Here is a 15,122-nt window from a genome sequence, read left to right as displayed (position 1 = left end):
TTCGCTCGGGCAACATACCTCTGCTGGTAATTTTAATGTTGGCTCCGGGCAGTCCAATGGGCGTCATTCGCATGTTGAGACTGACATCGTCGTCGAGAAGGAGGCGCTTGCTGGCCGGCGGACCATCTTGCATGAGCGATTCCTCTTTAATGCGAATCGACGACTGGGAGCGATCTTCGTGTAGTTCGTAGCTGCGATCACGATCCCGTTTCTCGCGCTCTTCCTCCTTCCGCTCGCGTCGGCTTTTCTGTCCGCTCGATTCGCGATCCTTGTCCTATTCACGCAACCCCCCAAAAAGGAATGCATATAAATCAACCATCGCATTCCAATCGTTTCATCGATGTATTCATCTCGTACCTTGTTCTCTTTGTTGAGCTCGAGGGCACGGGCGGCAGCAGCGGCGGCGGCTGCTTGGGCGGCAGCGTGTTGTTCCGCAGCCAGGTTGAGAGCCTCCGTTTGAGGCGGCTGTGATCCCGAAGATCCCGTGCCGGCAGTAGCGGCTGTCTGTGGAAGGAAGCGCGAGGCGGCGGCCATAGCGGCGGCCATGTCTCCTCCGACGTCACCGCCCAAGCTGTTGTAGATATTCCACAGGTGGATGCGTGACATGTTCAACTCGGCCAGAGCTTCGTGGGGCGATTGACTGGGCGGCGAATCCGATCCTACGTCGAACGTCGGCAAAAACAAATCATAAAAATAAAAAAAAAAGAACCATGAAACGTTGAACACATTGCTCAGATTTCCATCATCATTTTAAAGAGAAAGAAAAAAAAAAAACGATTGTGACCGTGAAACGGACGATTATATAGCCCACCACATGTCTTCAGTTTTCATTTTTATTATTATGATTTTCTTGGCTGCAAGCGCAACTTGCTAACAAAATAAAACACTCGGCTCTCTCTCTCTCTCTCTCTTCCGGGATCCTAAATTTATCACGAGCTATTACTTTGCTTGATAGCTTTCTGCATTTCTTAATAAATATACGGTATCCTTTTTTTTTTCTTTTTACGAACGAGGCAGACAGAGGGGGGTGGTAAGCGTACGTTCGTCACGCCACATCATTCGTCCAAAAAAAAAAAAATAGTCGTACTGCGCTAGCGGCTTCCTGGTTGCGGTAGCCATTTGAAATCGAGACAGGAAAAAAACAAAAACAAAAAAAAACGTATACACCAGTCAAGAAAAAAGAAAATTTGTGTCTATATAAGTAGCTAAATGTCTGGCCCAGTCATCACATCGACTCGAGGGATCGAGTCGTTAATTGTTCTCTTTTTTTTTTTTTTTTTTTTTTTTTTTTTAAACTCTGACGGGTTCAAGTATCCGGCCTGATTGTGTGATGGGAAAGGTATCGAAAACAAAAAGAAACGGACTGTTCGACTTTTCTATTTTTAATAGTTTCGTAAGAAAAAGGAAAGAAAGGAAGAAGAAGAAGAAGAAGAAGAAGAAAAAAAAAGATTAAGTGTTGGGTCGTTTTCCCACTATAAACGGGCGTTTCGGGCTGGAGAATGTAAATCGGCGGCCTGCAAGTGTGTGTGCACGGCCCAGGTCACTGTTCGGCCGAGTATTGGTATTCCGCGCATGGTGAAGAGAAGTCATAACCATTGTAATTAACGGATAATGACAGTCGTAAATCAGGCGTTCGGAACAAAAAGGATTGCTGGAAACGAGTTGGACTTGGGAAAGCGAGAGGGAATGATAGATACCGGGAGAAGAAGAGAGAGAGAGAGAGAGGGGGGGGCCGTTATTACACCATTTGGTTTGTAGCGTCGCCATAACTACCTTTCGATTCCGCCAGTGTTTCTTCTTCTTTTCTTTTTTTTTTTTCCCCCTCACTTGCACCACACGTGCATACCCTTCAACACACAACGCAATATTATGGAGCACCTAAAAAAGGGGCAGCGTGTCCCACGTCCCGTCTCTCTCTCTCTCTGTCTCTCCCACCAGTGCAAAGAGTCGTAAATTTCGAGCGGCGCAATCTTCGTCAACGAGTTGTCAGAGTAAAGCGCACCGAAGTTCACGTAAGGGTAGGACGCATGTGCTTGCTTGCTACGTGTACGCTGAAGGGGGGGGGGGGCAAAACTACAATCTTCGCGATGCATAATGTTCCACCACGTCGTTTGCCCACCTGAATCTATCGAAATGGTCATTGTGTGCGATCGTTTTCTTTTTTTTTTTCTTTCTTTCTCGACGACTTGAGAACCTGACGGGTGGCCCAGCGTGTCGGCAGTTGGGGCTGGCCACGTCAGCTCCCCCCACCAAAAGTCTCAAGTGCATAAATTGAATCGTAAATCACTCGAAAAATGATGGTTTTTACCTTCGCAGCGAGCAAAACAAAAGCTGAGAAAAAGAGCTAAAAACGACTAAAGAAAAGAATGGCTGTGGTCATTCCGGGAAACTGCGTGCTCCGATCACCGTGAGCAGGCTCATAAATAATGCCTCGGACCCACTGCTCAATTTCGAAGCGGACTGAAATGTGCCATTGCGAGGAGGAGGACGTGTCGGAGGTGAGCAACATTGGGGCACACCACACACACACACACACACGCACATTCACAAAGTCAAGACGAATCGGATATAAATGATCCGGCGCGTGATTTGTGGGACTCGGCTTGTCTCGCACTTTTCTTTTCTCTTTTTTTTTCCGCCTTTCAACTAACGACTAACAAATGCCATTTCCTTACTAGCTTGTCGTCTCCGACCCATGTTTTTTTTTTCTTCTTCTTCTTTAATTCTCATTCAACAGACGGCCACTCTCGCCCCAATCCTGCCATAACTAGCCGCTTAAGACTTTTCTTTTTTTCGAGGGTCGTGTCTCTTGATGACCCAACGTTTGCATGGCCTCTTACAGGATGTGTATAAATACACACATACATATTACACATGTAGAGAGCTGCAGTATGCATATCTATGGCCCCATAGTTGCTTGAAATATGTCTTTGTACATTTCTGTAATAAACATACTGTGTTGAGGATTATGGGGACGAGTGAACGGGCTGATTGCGCGACCGCTTCCCACATAACGGCCGCGCACCATAATTACTCTCAAATTATTCAAACCCTTGCCTCTCTCTCTCTCTCTCTCTTATTCATTCTTCCCTCTGTACGATATAGACGCGTTCCCTCCGTCTGCCTGGCTCTCTCCCGCCTTTTTCTTATCTCTCTCTCTCTCTCTCTCTTCTCTTCTTGCGCTCGCTTCGTTCGTTTTCTTTATTTGTTACGTCTCAAAAGAGGTGGCCATAACACACGCAGACAAGAGACGAGCGGGCCATTTTATATCGTGAAAAAAAAAAAAAAAAAAAACAACTAAGGAATATTTTTTTCATTTAAAAAAAAAAAAAAAAGCTCCCGAGAATGGAAAGGCTAGATGGACAGAGAGACGAATGAAAAGAAATAAGAAAGAGATGGATAATGAGGCTATGTAAATCATCGCATAAATAAGTAAGCAGGAAAGAAAAAAAAAAAAAGTAAGAGAAACAGAAAGAAAGAGAGAGAAAAATGAAATGAGTTGCGCCCAGTTAATACGCATGAAATGGTCGTGGCTACTACTATAACTGACGCCGGCTCTATTTAACTCCTGTGCGCGCTTCGCCTTGGATAAAAAAAAAAAAAAAAAAAAAAAAAAAAATGTTGCGAGCCGCGTGGCATCGGGACGCGCGCGGTCATTCCACCGAGCGGCCACTTGCTTACTCCGTTCCGTCATTAACCGATCATTTTCAAACGTTCCTTCCATCCTTTTTCGTACTTTTCTTTTTTTTAACTCTTTTTTTTTTTTATAACAACGATTCGCGGCCATTCCAAATGGCTTTCGGAGGTTTCCACTCAACATTCTCGTCCAGTCTGATTCATAATTATTTTAAGTCCATTCATTAGCGGTGTAGGCCCATGAACCACTTGGCTTATTTTCATTTTTTTTTTTTTTTTGTGCACCGCTTCAGGACACCATTAATCAAACCCCCCCCCCCCCTTTTAAAGGAGGAGAATGGGGGGAAAATTAAATAAAAATAAATGGCAATGATGCGCTACCTGGTCGATGATGGTGGCCGTTTCCGTTGAGGGCTGACGGGCGCGAGACGAGACTCAGCGGCGACATATGCGACATGTGTGAAGCGAGAGCGCTGAGAGAGGCGGCGTGCTGGGCGGCTCCAGAGACGTTTCCTCCGCCGCCGCCACCTCCGTTCGATCCGCCGCCTCCGCCGTTACCGCGAGGAACCAAATCGGCGTAGGCGCCGTAACTGGATCGACGTCCCTCTCGCCGATTTCCGTCAATAGCGGCTTGCAGTTCGTTTGGCGAACTGTATTTTTCCTTCTCGCATTCGTACGGATACAAATACTTCATGTACCTTTAAAAAAAAGAAAGAAAAAAACAAAAAGAAAAGAAAAATAATAAATTAGGATATTCACTTCCAAAAAAAAAAAAAAGATGGGGGGGGGGGGGGGTGATTAAATAACAAAGGAAAGAATAAAGTCAAAACACAAACGCTGGTAGCAGGCAAGTAGCTCGAGTACTTCGGGCCAACGATGAAGACGTTAACAAAATGAAGAAGAACAGTCCCGAAAATGTTGTTGAACGTGAAAGACGCCCAGAAAAAAAAAAAAAAAAAAAAAAAACAAGGGGGGGGGGGGAATAATAATAAAAAAGAGAAATTGTAGAAGAGGAAATCCCACCCTCGACCTCTCTCGTTCTACGTGCGATTCCTTGCACGTTAGGTATCTAAAGCCTCGCGAGCCATCAAAGGTAATAATGAACTGACGAAGCACGTAATGGTTTACGCGGCGCCCAAGATATATTGTTATTGGCGCCAGGTCGTTTGCAGCGCAGCAGCAGAGCGCATATGACAGCGCGCGTGGAAAATTCAAACATCGCAACGCTTTTTCTTCCATTCCTCCTCTTCTTCTTCTTGTTTTTTTTTTTGTATTCTTTAATTTCTTTTTTCCCTTTACCTACAGCTCGTTCCTCCTTCTCTCATTCTTTCAAAGTTTTTCAAAATCGGCAATACGAAAGAAAAAAAAGGATATAAATCTACATATTGGGAAGACGAAGAAGAAGAAGAAGGAGGAGGAGGAGGAGGAAGGAGAATAATAAAAAAAAAGTATATCTGAAGAGAGAAAGAGAGACCTTGTCTCTGTTGGAATGATGTGCTATTTATCTCGACTAGTGCCGGTCTATAATTGACCTTCCACCGCTAGTCTTTTGTTTCCCCTTGGTCTGGTCGTCTCCTCTTTATTTTTTTCGAGTTCTCTTAACCAGTCTGCCTACCTCGATATATATATACACACACACACATATGCAGACATAGGCATACATATATATATACATATACACACGATATATATACCATCATCAAATATCTACCAAGAGGGCGGAGTAGGTGAGTCCAGAAGGAAGGGGACAATCTAATGTTTTTCCAAGGAGGGGTAGGTGAACTGAAAAAAAAAAAAAAAAGGACTCGATGGACGGATGGATGAATGCGCTTGGCCCGGTAGTTTCGGATATGTACAGACTCGGTACAATCGCATTTAAAAGGAATAGAAAAAAAAAAAAAAAAAAAAAGGCCCGGAAAAGCGATGGCCTGTTATTTAAATGTGACCACCCCGAAATGGTCTCTTCTTCTTCTTCTCAAACTGTCTGTTGTATCTACTGCGTTTAATTTCCTTTTCTCAACTCGTCTCGTTCTGTTTTTTGTTTTGTGTTTTTTCGCTGCGTTTTGTTTTAGCGCGCGGGGCTTTTTGAAATAAAATAAAATATATATATAAGGAGGAGAAGGGGGAGGGGGGCCCAGACTCCCTACCGAGTTGAGGCAATAGCTGCAAGCGGCTAAAAGGGAAGAAGAAGAGAAATAAAAACGAGCTTCTCTCCAAGTGCTAGTACGTAAATCAAGAGATGAGGAGGATCATGGAAGACATATCGTTAGCAACTGCTTGGGTGTCTTTTCTTCATGTTTTCAGATTTTTTTTTTTTTTTTTTCCTTCCTTTTTTTTTTGTTTTATTGCCGATGTGCCGCCAAACGGTCGAAACTCAGCGGGGAAAAAACACCAAGAAAATAAAATAAAAAAAAAAAAAAAAAGAGCAAACGAATCCAAGTAGAGAATTAAAAATCGACAAATACAAATAATAAAAGGAAAAGAAGGAAAACGATCGATTCTTACGACCTGGAAAAGAAACAAAAACGAAGTGACGGTTAAAATAACTTACTGAGTGCGCAGGGTAAAAGCGGCAGATGTGATGGACGACGGCAGGTGTAGGCCTTTGATGATTTCTTGCCACAGTTTCTTGTTGATGACGTCGACGAGTCCACCGCGAGCCACCACCAGGTTGTACAACTCGTACAAATCCAACACCTGTTTAGCCATGATAGGCAAACGAGTAATTGGCGTGCCTGTTTTTTTTTTTTGTTTTTTTTTTTTGAAGCAACAAAACGAACATTAGTAAGAATCGATTTATTTTTCTATGTTTTCAAATGTTTTTCGTTTTAATCGAAAAAATCTAATGAAAAGGCCAACCCATAATCAAAGCCATTCGAATCATTTGAATCGTTTTCTCTCAAATGCGCAACACGCGACGAAAGCCAACAGTTCAAATTCGTTCGTTTAAATTCTCTCTTGTTCTTTTTTTTTTTGTTCCTCCCGTACGTACGTTAAATGGCCAGAACACCGGTTGATTAGTTTTCTTCTTTTTTTTATTTCTTGGCTCAAAACAAAACAAAAAAAAAAAAAAAAAAAAAAAAAAAAAAATGTTTTGTCTAGCGATTCCACAAAAAGAAGAAAACAAAAAAACAAACACAAAAGCTTCGATTCTCCCTTATTTATAAGATATTGTATTTATGTGGTCCGAGAATAATGGGGTCTGGGCGCATCATCATCAAGCGCCAGAGTGGGTGGGAATCACGCACGAAAAGCCAGAAAAAAAAAAATGGGCATCGTAAGCATCGGCCCCAGCGCGATATCAAAAATAAAAGATTCATTACATTACGTTTATATAACATTACATTAAAATGATGGGTCTGAAAACCTTTTTTTTTTTCGGGGCCTGCCTCGCGCTTTTTTTTTTTTTTTTTTTTCTTCTTCTTCTTTTTAATATGCGCCATTAAAAGGCGGGCCGATGTGAAAATCACAATAGCCTTTCCCCCTTTTTTTTTTTTTTTCCCCATCTCGTTTTTTTTTTTTTTTTTTTCTTTCTGTTTGGCGTTGTTGTTTTCTGCCGTGCATGAATAAGCCTTCGACAATTCCAATTCAAACAGACGGGGTCTGGAGTTTGTGTTAAGCTGAGAATAAAGAGAGGGCACAACACACGCTGCGTGTATAGTGGCGATTACATCTCGCAACAAAGAAAAAAAAAAAAAAACGGACCCCTTCTTTTTATTTTTTTTTAGGCATTTTTTGTTTCTTCCTTTTTTCTTTCTAACTGGGCAATTTAGAGAGAGAGAGAGAGAGAAAAAAAAAGAGCTCTACGTCCAAATAGAAATAAACAACACGAGGGGCGAACGAAGTTGGATCTGTCCGTGTATCGTAATGAGAAGCAGGGTGCCAATCGAACCGGGGCCAACAACGAAAAAAAAAAAGAACATGAACGAAGCGTCACGCCCGCGGAAACAGCGACGCGAAACCCGCGTGCACGAAAGAACGAGCTCAACTTAAATCGTGAAACACTAGCGAAGATGAAAAGAGTTATTTTATTTATTTTTATTTTTTTTTTTTTTTAAAGATACGCCACACTAATCTTGTCGTGTGTACAGACAACCCAGAGTGGCAAAGCTGGGGGAAGAAAACGACGGGTCAAGATCGGAGAAACGGAACAATCACGAGGGGCGTGTAGCGTGTATAAATCAACGGCTCTTTGCCTATTGATCCACAACTAGTCCCGTATTGTAAGTTACTCTCATTTATTATTCCTTCTCAAGGCGATATCGGGAGGGCTGATGAATAAAAGCGCAGTGAATCAAACGGCTTGCGCAAGTTCAACAGCACCCAGCATACACGCGCATATTATACTAAACAATATCTACTGTGCGCCTCTTGCTCACCGTTCCGAGAAAGGTAAGGGAAAAAGAAAGAAAGAAAGAAAAAAAAAAAAAAAAAAAAGAAAGGCGTTGAATCGACTGGTAGACTTTTATAAACGAGGGAGTTTATTAAAGACTTTGCAGGGCCCACATCTCTCTTCTTTCTTTTTCGATATATTTTATTTGAAACGTTCCCCCCCCCCCCCATTTAATTTGTTTTTTTTTTTTTGTTATTTCTTGTGGCTTCCTCAATTTCTCTCCCTGACGCGTTCTAGCTCTATTCAATTTTTGATTCATACGGCCAAGCGTTCCAACTTCTTCTTGTTATCTCAAACGCATCGTTTATCAAACTACGGGCCTTAAAAGGCTCGCTGTCCGTTCCTACTCTATTTAATTTCTTCTTCTTCTCCTCTTTCCTTAAGCATTCAAAAGAGGCCTCATCCCGAAGATGGCGGGAGAAAAAAAAAACGTAAGAGATTAGTTTAACTGACGTAAAGGTCAATCACGCGGAGAGCAATTATTGCGATCGAATTCGTAGACGTGGCAACGACGACTGACGTTCGCTGAAACATTTGACTCAATTGGCTGTTGTTATTTTCTCTCTTTTGCCACGTTCGTGTCCCTGTCTCAGACGCTGAAACTATTCGAGGTGCAGACTAGAGCGAGCAAAAGCAATGAACTGCCCCTACCAACCCGTATCGGAAGCTGCCATTGTGATTTATTGTGCTCATAAATCGCGCGCCCTGTGTCCGACACGGGTGGAAGAAAAAAGAAAAAAAAAAGGCTGCTGGCCTGGCCTGTCTTTTAACAAGCAGCAGCAATAGCAAAGAGCAAAGCAAGACAGAGTCGCCACTTCGACAACAACATTCAGAGAAGGATTTCGGGGGGGGGGGGGGGGGAGGTTATATCTGTTATATACAACTATTTTTTTGCCCGGGTCCGTCCGGTATTGCATCCGTCTCGGCTTGTGTGTCCAGCATATAACGGACGGGAATACAGGCGCCATTACATATAAATATAAATGTGCATCTTTCTTTTCCATTCCTACTATACACTACTAGTAAACTACCTTCGAAAGGCTATTATTCAGGCCTTTTTTTTTTTTTTTTTTTTTTTCGGGGGCTTCTCATTTTTATACGGGTCCCTATATATATACCTGTGATATGCCTCCCCATTTTTTCGAGTAGGGTGAAAAATCTCTTCAGAGTTGGCTTTATATGGCCTCGGTCAAAAGTTTGATATGAATTTTAGGGAAAAGAGGGAAAGAGAGAGAGAGAGACCAGTCTGCAACAAAAACGCGTGTACGATGTACAGGTGGTCCCTATACTTTTTTTTTTTTTTTTTTTTTCAGAAATGGCCAAATAAAGGTAAAAGATGAAAAAAAAAAAAAAAAAAAAAAAAGACAGAGGGGGGAATAAGAGAGGGAAAAAAATATATATATATATATACTGGGCATGCTGGTGGTGACCTATCGCGCGCCGGGATCTCTCCGATGGGGTCTGCGGATTTCGCTGGGATTTGGAAGGTTGAAATTTTTTTTATTGACTTTGAAGGATTTGATCGGAAACTCTCTCTAGCTGTAAATCTTCCCTCTTTCTTTCTTTCTTTCTTTTTTTTTCTGTTTCTTGCTGCATATTTGCTTCTTCTTTTTCCAGGCCGGCCTCAAGTCCCCCCTCTCATCCCCATCTAAGCGTCCCTTTATTTTATTTTATTTACTTTTTTTTTACCCATTCTACATGGAAATATAGAAATAAATTTCTTCGTCGCATACTGCACCTAAAACTGATAGAGCCCATTTTTCTTTTTCGCCAGAATTCTTAAGCTTTTTTTTTTTTTGTATGATAAAAAAAGGAGAAGGACATCTTGATCGGTACACACTGCGCGGAATGCGTACGAACTACTTGCAACTACACGGCCAACCCACTTGTTTGCTAGCTCATCAACGAGACCCACAATAAATAACACGCAATTTTCCGATTGAATAAACGTAGAGAAGAAATAGCAAGAGAGAGCGTCCTACCTCTCTTCTGCATAAAGTCAAAGAGTTCGTCGAGGAAAGCCTTGCGTCCGGCATCGTCGTTCAGCTCGTACAACTGCAACGAAAAAAAAAAAAAAATGAAAAATAATTCAAAATTAGCAATTGAGTTTAACAGAAAGGGAATGACACAGTCACGTTTAAGAAAGAAAAAAAAAGAAACTATGAACACAAAGAAAAATAATAAATAAAAAAAAAAAAGAAAAGAAAAGAAAGACCAACAAGACATTCAAAGACTTTGATTGGCAGCCAAACAAATCGTTCGTAATTATCGTAACTTTTCCACGTTTCACAGTCCGTAGGAGAAATTTATCGAGACAAGACGGCAGTTAAGGAGTAAGCCACCAACCAGGCAAACCACCACCACCAACCAAACAACCACTACCTCCCTCCACCGATTCAGCAGCAGCAGGGGGGTAAGGGGGGAAGGAGGAGGGAGTCAAACAGTTATGGCGTAATGTTTCCAGATTCATCACTTTGACAAGACGAATACGTTTCGACCTCGAAAAATCCCTTACGAAACTCGTACATTGTAGGTACAAGAAAAAATATTGAAGAATAAAAAGAAAAATTGTAATGTTTCTCTTTGAAAAAAAAAAAAAAAAAAAAAAAAAAGGTAAATGATAAAAGACGAAGAGAGAATGGCTACATCGAGGATCGTTTCCTCCTCCCACGCAGCTGGAGGTGGCGTATTGCACACACACACAAGAGAAAAACGTCTTATCGGAACGAGGGAAACAAACGTGTTGTAGGATCGTTTGGTTTTTCCCTTTGTACTTGTGTGTTGTGTCTGTGTCGCGTTAATGGCAGACAAGACCACAATTGCTCGACAACACCAGCGAGATCCTACAGTCCCAAAGATGGCGCATTCAAATACGAGTTAGACTTTATCGACAGACAAAAAATAAATAAATAAATAAATAAACCCTTTTTTTTTATTACAGGCCCAGTGTCTTGGTCCAAACAATAGCCAGGATTCAAAAAAAAAAAAAAAGAAAAATTGAACAAAAGAATAACAAAGAAGGCTATGGAACGTTAAAGTAAAATGTAGAAAAGAAAAGGAAGAAAAAAAAAGTAAAATTCTTCGACGGGACAAATCAATAAATTTCTAACCGAATGAATATGCCAAGCAGATTATTAAATGGGCTGGCTGCCGTTGATGTTGGAATGCAAATGCCAAACGGGGTTCTCTTGTGTCTTTCCATTTGAACACAACAAAAAAACAAAAAAAAAAAAAAAAAAGGAACCGAGTCGAAGAAAGGCGCATGATTGCGGGCGCGCTCGATTTAAATAAATAATCGCCAGATGATGAAGAAAAAGAAAAAAAAAAACAGTAGCCCCTCTCCTTTTATTTTGGCGTCCGTTCACAACGGCTATCCGAAATTAGAATGAAACCAATATGCATAAACCATCGAATAGCCAAAGAAGAAGAAGAAGAAGAAGAAGAAGAAGAAGAAGAAAAAAAAAAAGGGTCAACGAAGAATTCAAAGAGATTCTCCATGGCAGCCAAAGGCTACCCACAACAAGCGATGGACAATTGAGAGCGGACGCGCTCGCGCGCGCACCTCACCAGACAACGTTCGGACAGCGGCCGATTGGCAATGAATCCTCTCTCTTCTATTTATTTTCTTTCTTTTTTTTTTTTATCTCGGCACCGTTGAATATGGATGAACGCACACATTGGCTTCTCAAGTCTTGTTCTATTGTAAAGCCAAACAGTCTCGATGGAAGCTTCTTCGGCGGCGGCGGCGGCGGCGCCGCCGATAGACCGTAAACCATCATAAATCGAAAGCATCTTTTTCTGCCTTTTTTCTTTCTCTCTCTCTCTCTCTCTTTCCAACGTGTGTGTGTGTCTAAGCATCCCGACCTGTGACTTAGAGGTGGGCGCTAACAGATATGTTTTTATATATCTTTACCCTAAACTCGTTAGCATAACCGATGATCAACTCCGGCAGTGAACGAACGTCGAAGAAAAAACAAAACAGAACAACAAAACTATTGATAAAAGAAAAACTAAAAAAAGAAAAAAATAAATAAGGAGCTAGAAAAATCCATCAACGCGACACAAGGATTACAATCCACCCTTTTTTTTTTTCTTTCTTCTTTTTCCTTCATTTTTCTCATCTCATCTTTTGACTCGCAGTTTGAAAACATGTCGCAGACCATATGGATTTCGATTCTAACGACAATTTAATGACTGGCCTCTTGCTCTTCCTGTTGCAACTGCTGCCAGGATCAAAGAGTGCGCTACCAGTCCAAGACAAACACAATCATTAATCATGCCTTGATGAGGCAGCAGCCCAAAAGAAGCACGTCGTTAAAGAGACACGGGGGACAAACGGAAAAATTTAAAAATAAAAAACAAAACAAAACGAAAAAAAAAAAAATTCATTAAAGCCGAAATATCGTGTCTGCGTCAGTGTTTTGATGCGACGACGGCAAACAAACATCATCTCATTGTCGTAGCTGTTTGGAAAGCCCCCAATCAGCAACATGCCAGCCACCATTTTCCGTATGCATTCCATCCGTTTCTTCCAATTGTTTTAAATTCTTTTTTTTTTTTTTTTTTTTTTTTTAACATTCCGAAAAAAAAAAAAAAAAAATGTCATGTGCTCTTCTTTTTCTTCTTCCTCTCGTCAACAATAAAATCTAAATGTCAAAACAGAAAACGGAAAGGCAATTCACGTGGGATGGAACGTCGCAGGTGCGTACGAGAGAGAGGAGAGCGCCTCGTTACGACCGCAAACCAACCCACAGGCGCACCTGACATCGGAGCCCGTCGACGGGGTGTGGACAGAGCCAAAGAAAAATAAAAAACCATTTGCTTTCGTTTTCGTTTCATGTTTGTTTTCAAACGACTTCCTAAAAAGACACGCCACAAAAACTGTGTTTTCACAATGTTTGTTTCCTAGTAGCCGAACGAAATGCGTAAACGTAACACAGCCGCCATCTTTTTTTTCTTTCGTTTCCTCCCCCCCCCCCCCGAAGAAGCCGCGTATGCCAAAATACAATGGCCGCGCTTGTTGTCCTTTCAAAACACATTGGCCTATTCAGCTAGACTGGTTCCATATTAAATCCAACATCAACAGCACGAAAAAAAAAAAAAAAACTAAATAAATAACAAATAGAAGAAGAAGAAGAAGAAGAAAAACAAAACAAAAAAAAAACAGTAGCCATATATCATGTGGCTCTTCTTTTCTCTGTCTCTCGGCTACGTGCGTGTGTGTGTGTGTGCATGTGTGTCTTTGAGGTAACCTCTTAACCGAGAAACGATAGACTAGGAGGGACAATAGAAAGTAAAAACTCGGCAAAACAACAATGCAGTCTCTCTTGCTTGAAAGCCATCATGAAAAAAAAAATAAAATAAAATAAAATAACAACGTACTGCCTACAAAACTGTGGTTATAAGAAGAAGAAGAAGAAGAAAGGCAGAAAGAAAAGAAGCGCATTCCGTCGACGATCGATATCGCAGTTCCAGATCAGGCTATCGTTCATAAACAGGTATATAGACCGTAGAAGCCAAAAAAAACGAGACAAGGGAGAGAGGGAAACGAAGACGAAAGAGAGAGAGAGAGAGAGAGAAAAAAAAATATATAGTTGGTTATAAGAAGTAAGGCGAGGTGATGGTTTAACCCTGTGTCTTATCTCTTTACGTCTCTCTTTCTCTATTCCACCTCCCCCCCATTTCATGTTCTTATCTTTCGGCCATCGAAGAAAATTCACCAAATAAAATATAACACACACACACACACACACGAAAACAGAGAGAGGTAAAGGAGATATGGCCAAAAAGTGTTGTGCGCTGTTGGCCCTGTGATGAGCATTTCCACAGGTATTAAGATCTTCCTCCTCTTCTTCTTCTTCTTTTACCTACCCTTACCCTAACCGTACGTCTATGAAACCTTATAGCAGCCTATTAAAATATATAACAACAACAAAACAACAAGAAAAGAAAAGAAAAAAAAAAAAAAAGAAGAAGAAGAGAAGAATAGATAAATAAAAAAGTGGAGAAGACGACGGACGGACCAGCTCCATCCGTCCTGCTAAATGGAAAGGGGTTTGCTACATTTGTGTGCCGATGTCTATGCGTGTGGGTTAATACGTGTGTGTATGTATGAGTGAAGGGCTATAAAACGATAAATAAAAACAAGAAAGAAAACGGATGAAAAAAAAAAAAAAAAAAAAGAAAAAGGCAAGAGTAAAAGAAGAAGAAACACGAAGAAGGCGGCAATCGGCGGCGGCAGCCACAAGTTCGAAGAAGAAAAAAGAAAAAAAATATATACTCGGGACCCTGCCATTTAAGGATCATAAGAGTTCGAACTTCCCAACCCCCTACTACACCCGGAGAAGGGGGGGGGGGGAGAGAGAGAGAGAGAGAGAGAGAGAAAAAAAAACACCCTCCCAACTGTATGTAAATCGACTGATTAAGTCTATTGAACCGACAACCGAAGGGCTTCTTCCTTGAGCGCCAATTTCGAATCGGCTATAGCAAAAAATATATATATATAAATAAATGAGAAACTCATCAGCCATCAAAAAAAAAAAAAAAAATAAAAAGAAAGAAAGAAAGAAAGAAACGTACAACTCCCCACCCTTAGAAGGGAAAAAGATGAAGGAAAACGCATTTAGCAAAAATATCATCCATCAATTTGGCATGAAATCAGAAGAGGGGGGGCAAAGGGAAAAAAACAAAACAAAACAAAACAAAAAATTGGCTGGCCTGATGATGATCCCTTCAATCTCCAATATCAGAAAGCAATTATTGCCCCTATGGCCCGAGCAGGTTAGAAATTGCCCGTCTTTTTTTTTTTTTTTTTTTTTTTTTTTTTGAAACCACAGCCCTGAGAAAAATCATCGTTTGGCTTTTTTTTAATTCGTAAAAATAATACGGTTTAAAGACGGCAGTCCATACGAGAAAAGAAAAGGCCTCAAAACAACAGGACACACACACACAAACAACATTCAAAAAGTTGATTACATTCGATAGCCGTCCATGTTGTGCACGATTTTAGAGACACGGGCCAAACAACACGCGGCTGGTGTGGCGCCATTTAAATATCAAGTTGATTAGACACAACAATCAAAAAACATTCATT

General features: G+C 41.1%; 1 protein-coding gene across 1 annotated transcript in view; it reads right to left on the bottom strand.

Annotated features, from left to right (window-relative positions):
• LOC130691364 (trithorax group protein osa-like) overlaps window positions 1-15,122 on the bottom strand; it is a 44,346-nt gene that overhangs the window by 3,026 nt on the left and 26,198 nt on the right. Inside the window, exons 5-9 of the mRNA XM_057514304.2 lie at window positions 10,012-10,084; window positions 6,188-6,371; window positions 4,018-4,334; window positions 358-659; window positions 19-274 (exon numbers count right to left, since the gene is read on the bottom strand). Coding sequence (XP_057370287.1) covers window positions 19-274; window positions 358-659; window positions 4,018-4,334; window positions 6,188-6,371; window positions 10,012-10,084 — 1,132 coding nt within the window. The remainder of the gene's footprint in view (window positions 1-18; window positions 275-357; window positions 660-4,017; window positions 4,335-6,187; window positions 6,372-10,011; window positions 10,085-15,122) is intronic.

Source organism: Daphnia carinata, chromosome 1 (genome assembly GCF_022539665.2).
Source record: "Daphnia carinata strain CSIRO-1 chromosome 1, CSIRO_AGI_Dcar_HiC_V3, whole genome shotgun sequence".
In the NCBI taxonomy this organism is placed as follows: Eukaryota; Metazoa; Arthropoda; class Branchiopoda; order Diplostraca; family Daphniidae; genus Daphnia; species Daphnia carinata.
This window is presented reverse-complemented; position numbering and strand designations above follow the sequence as displayed.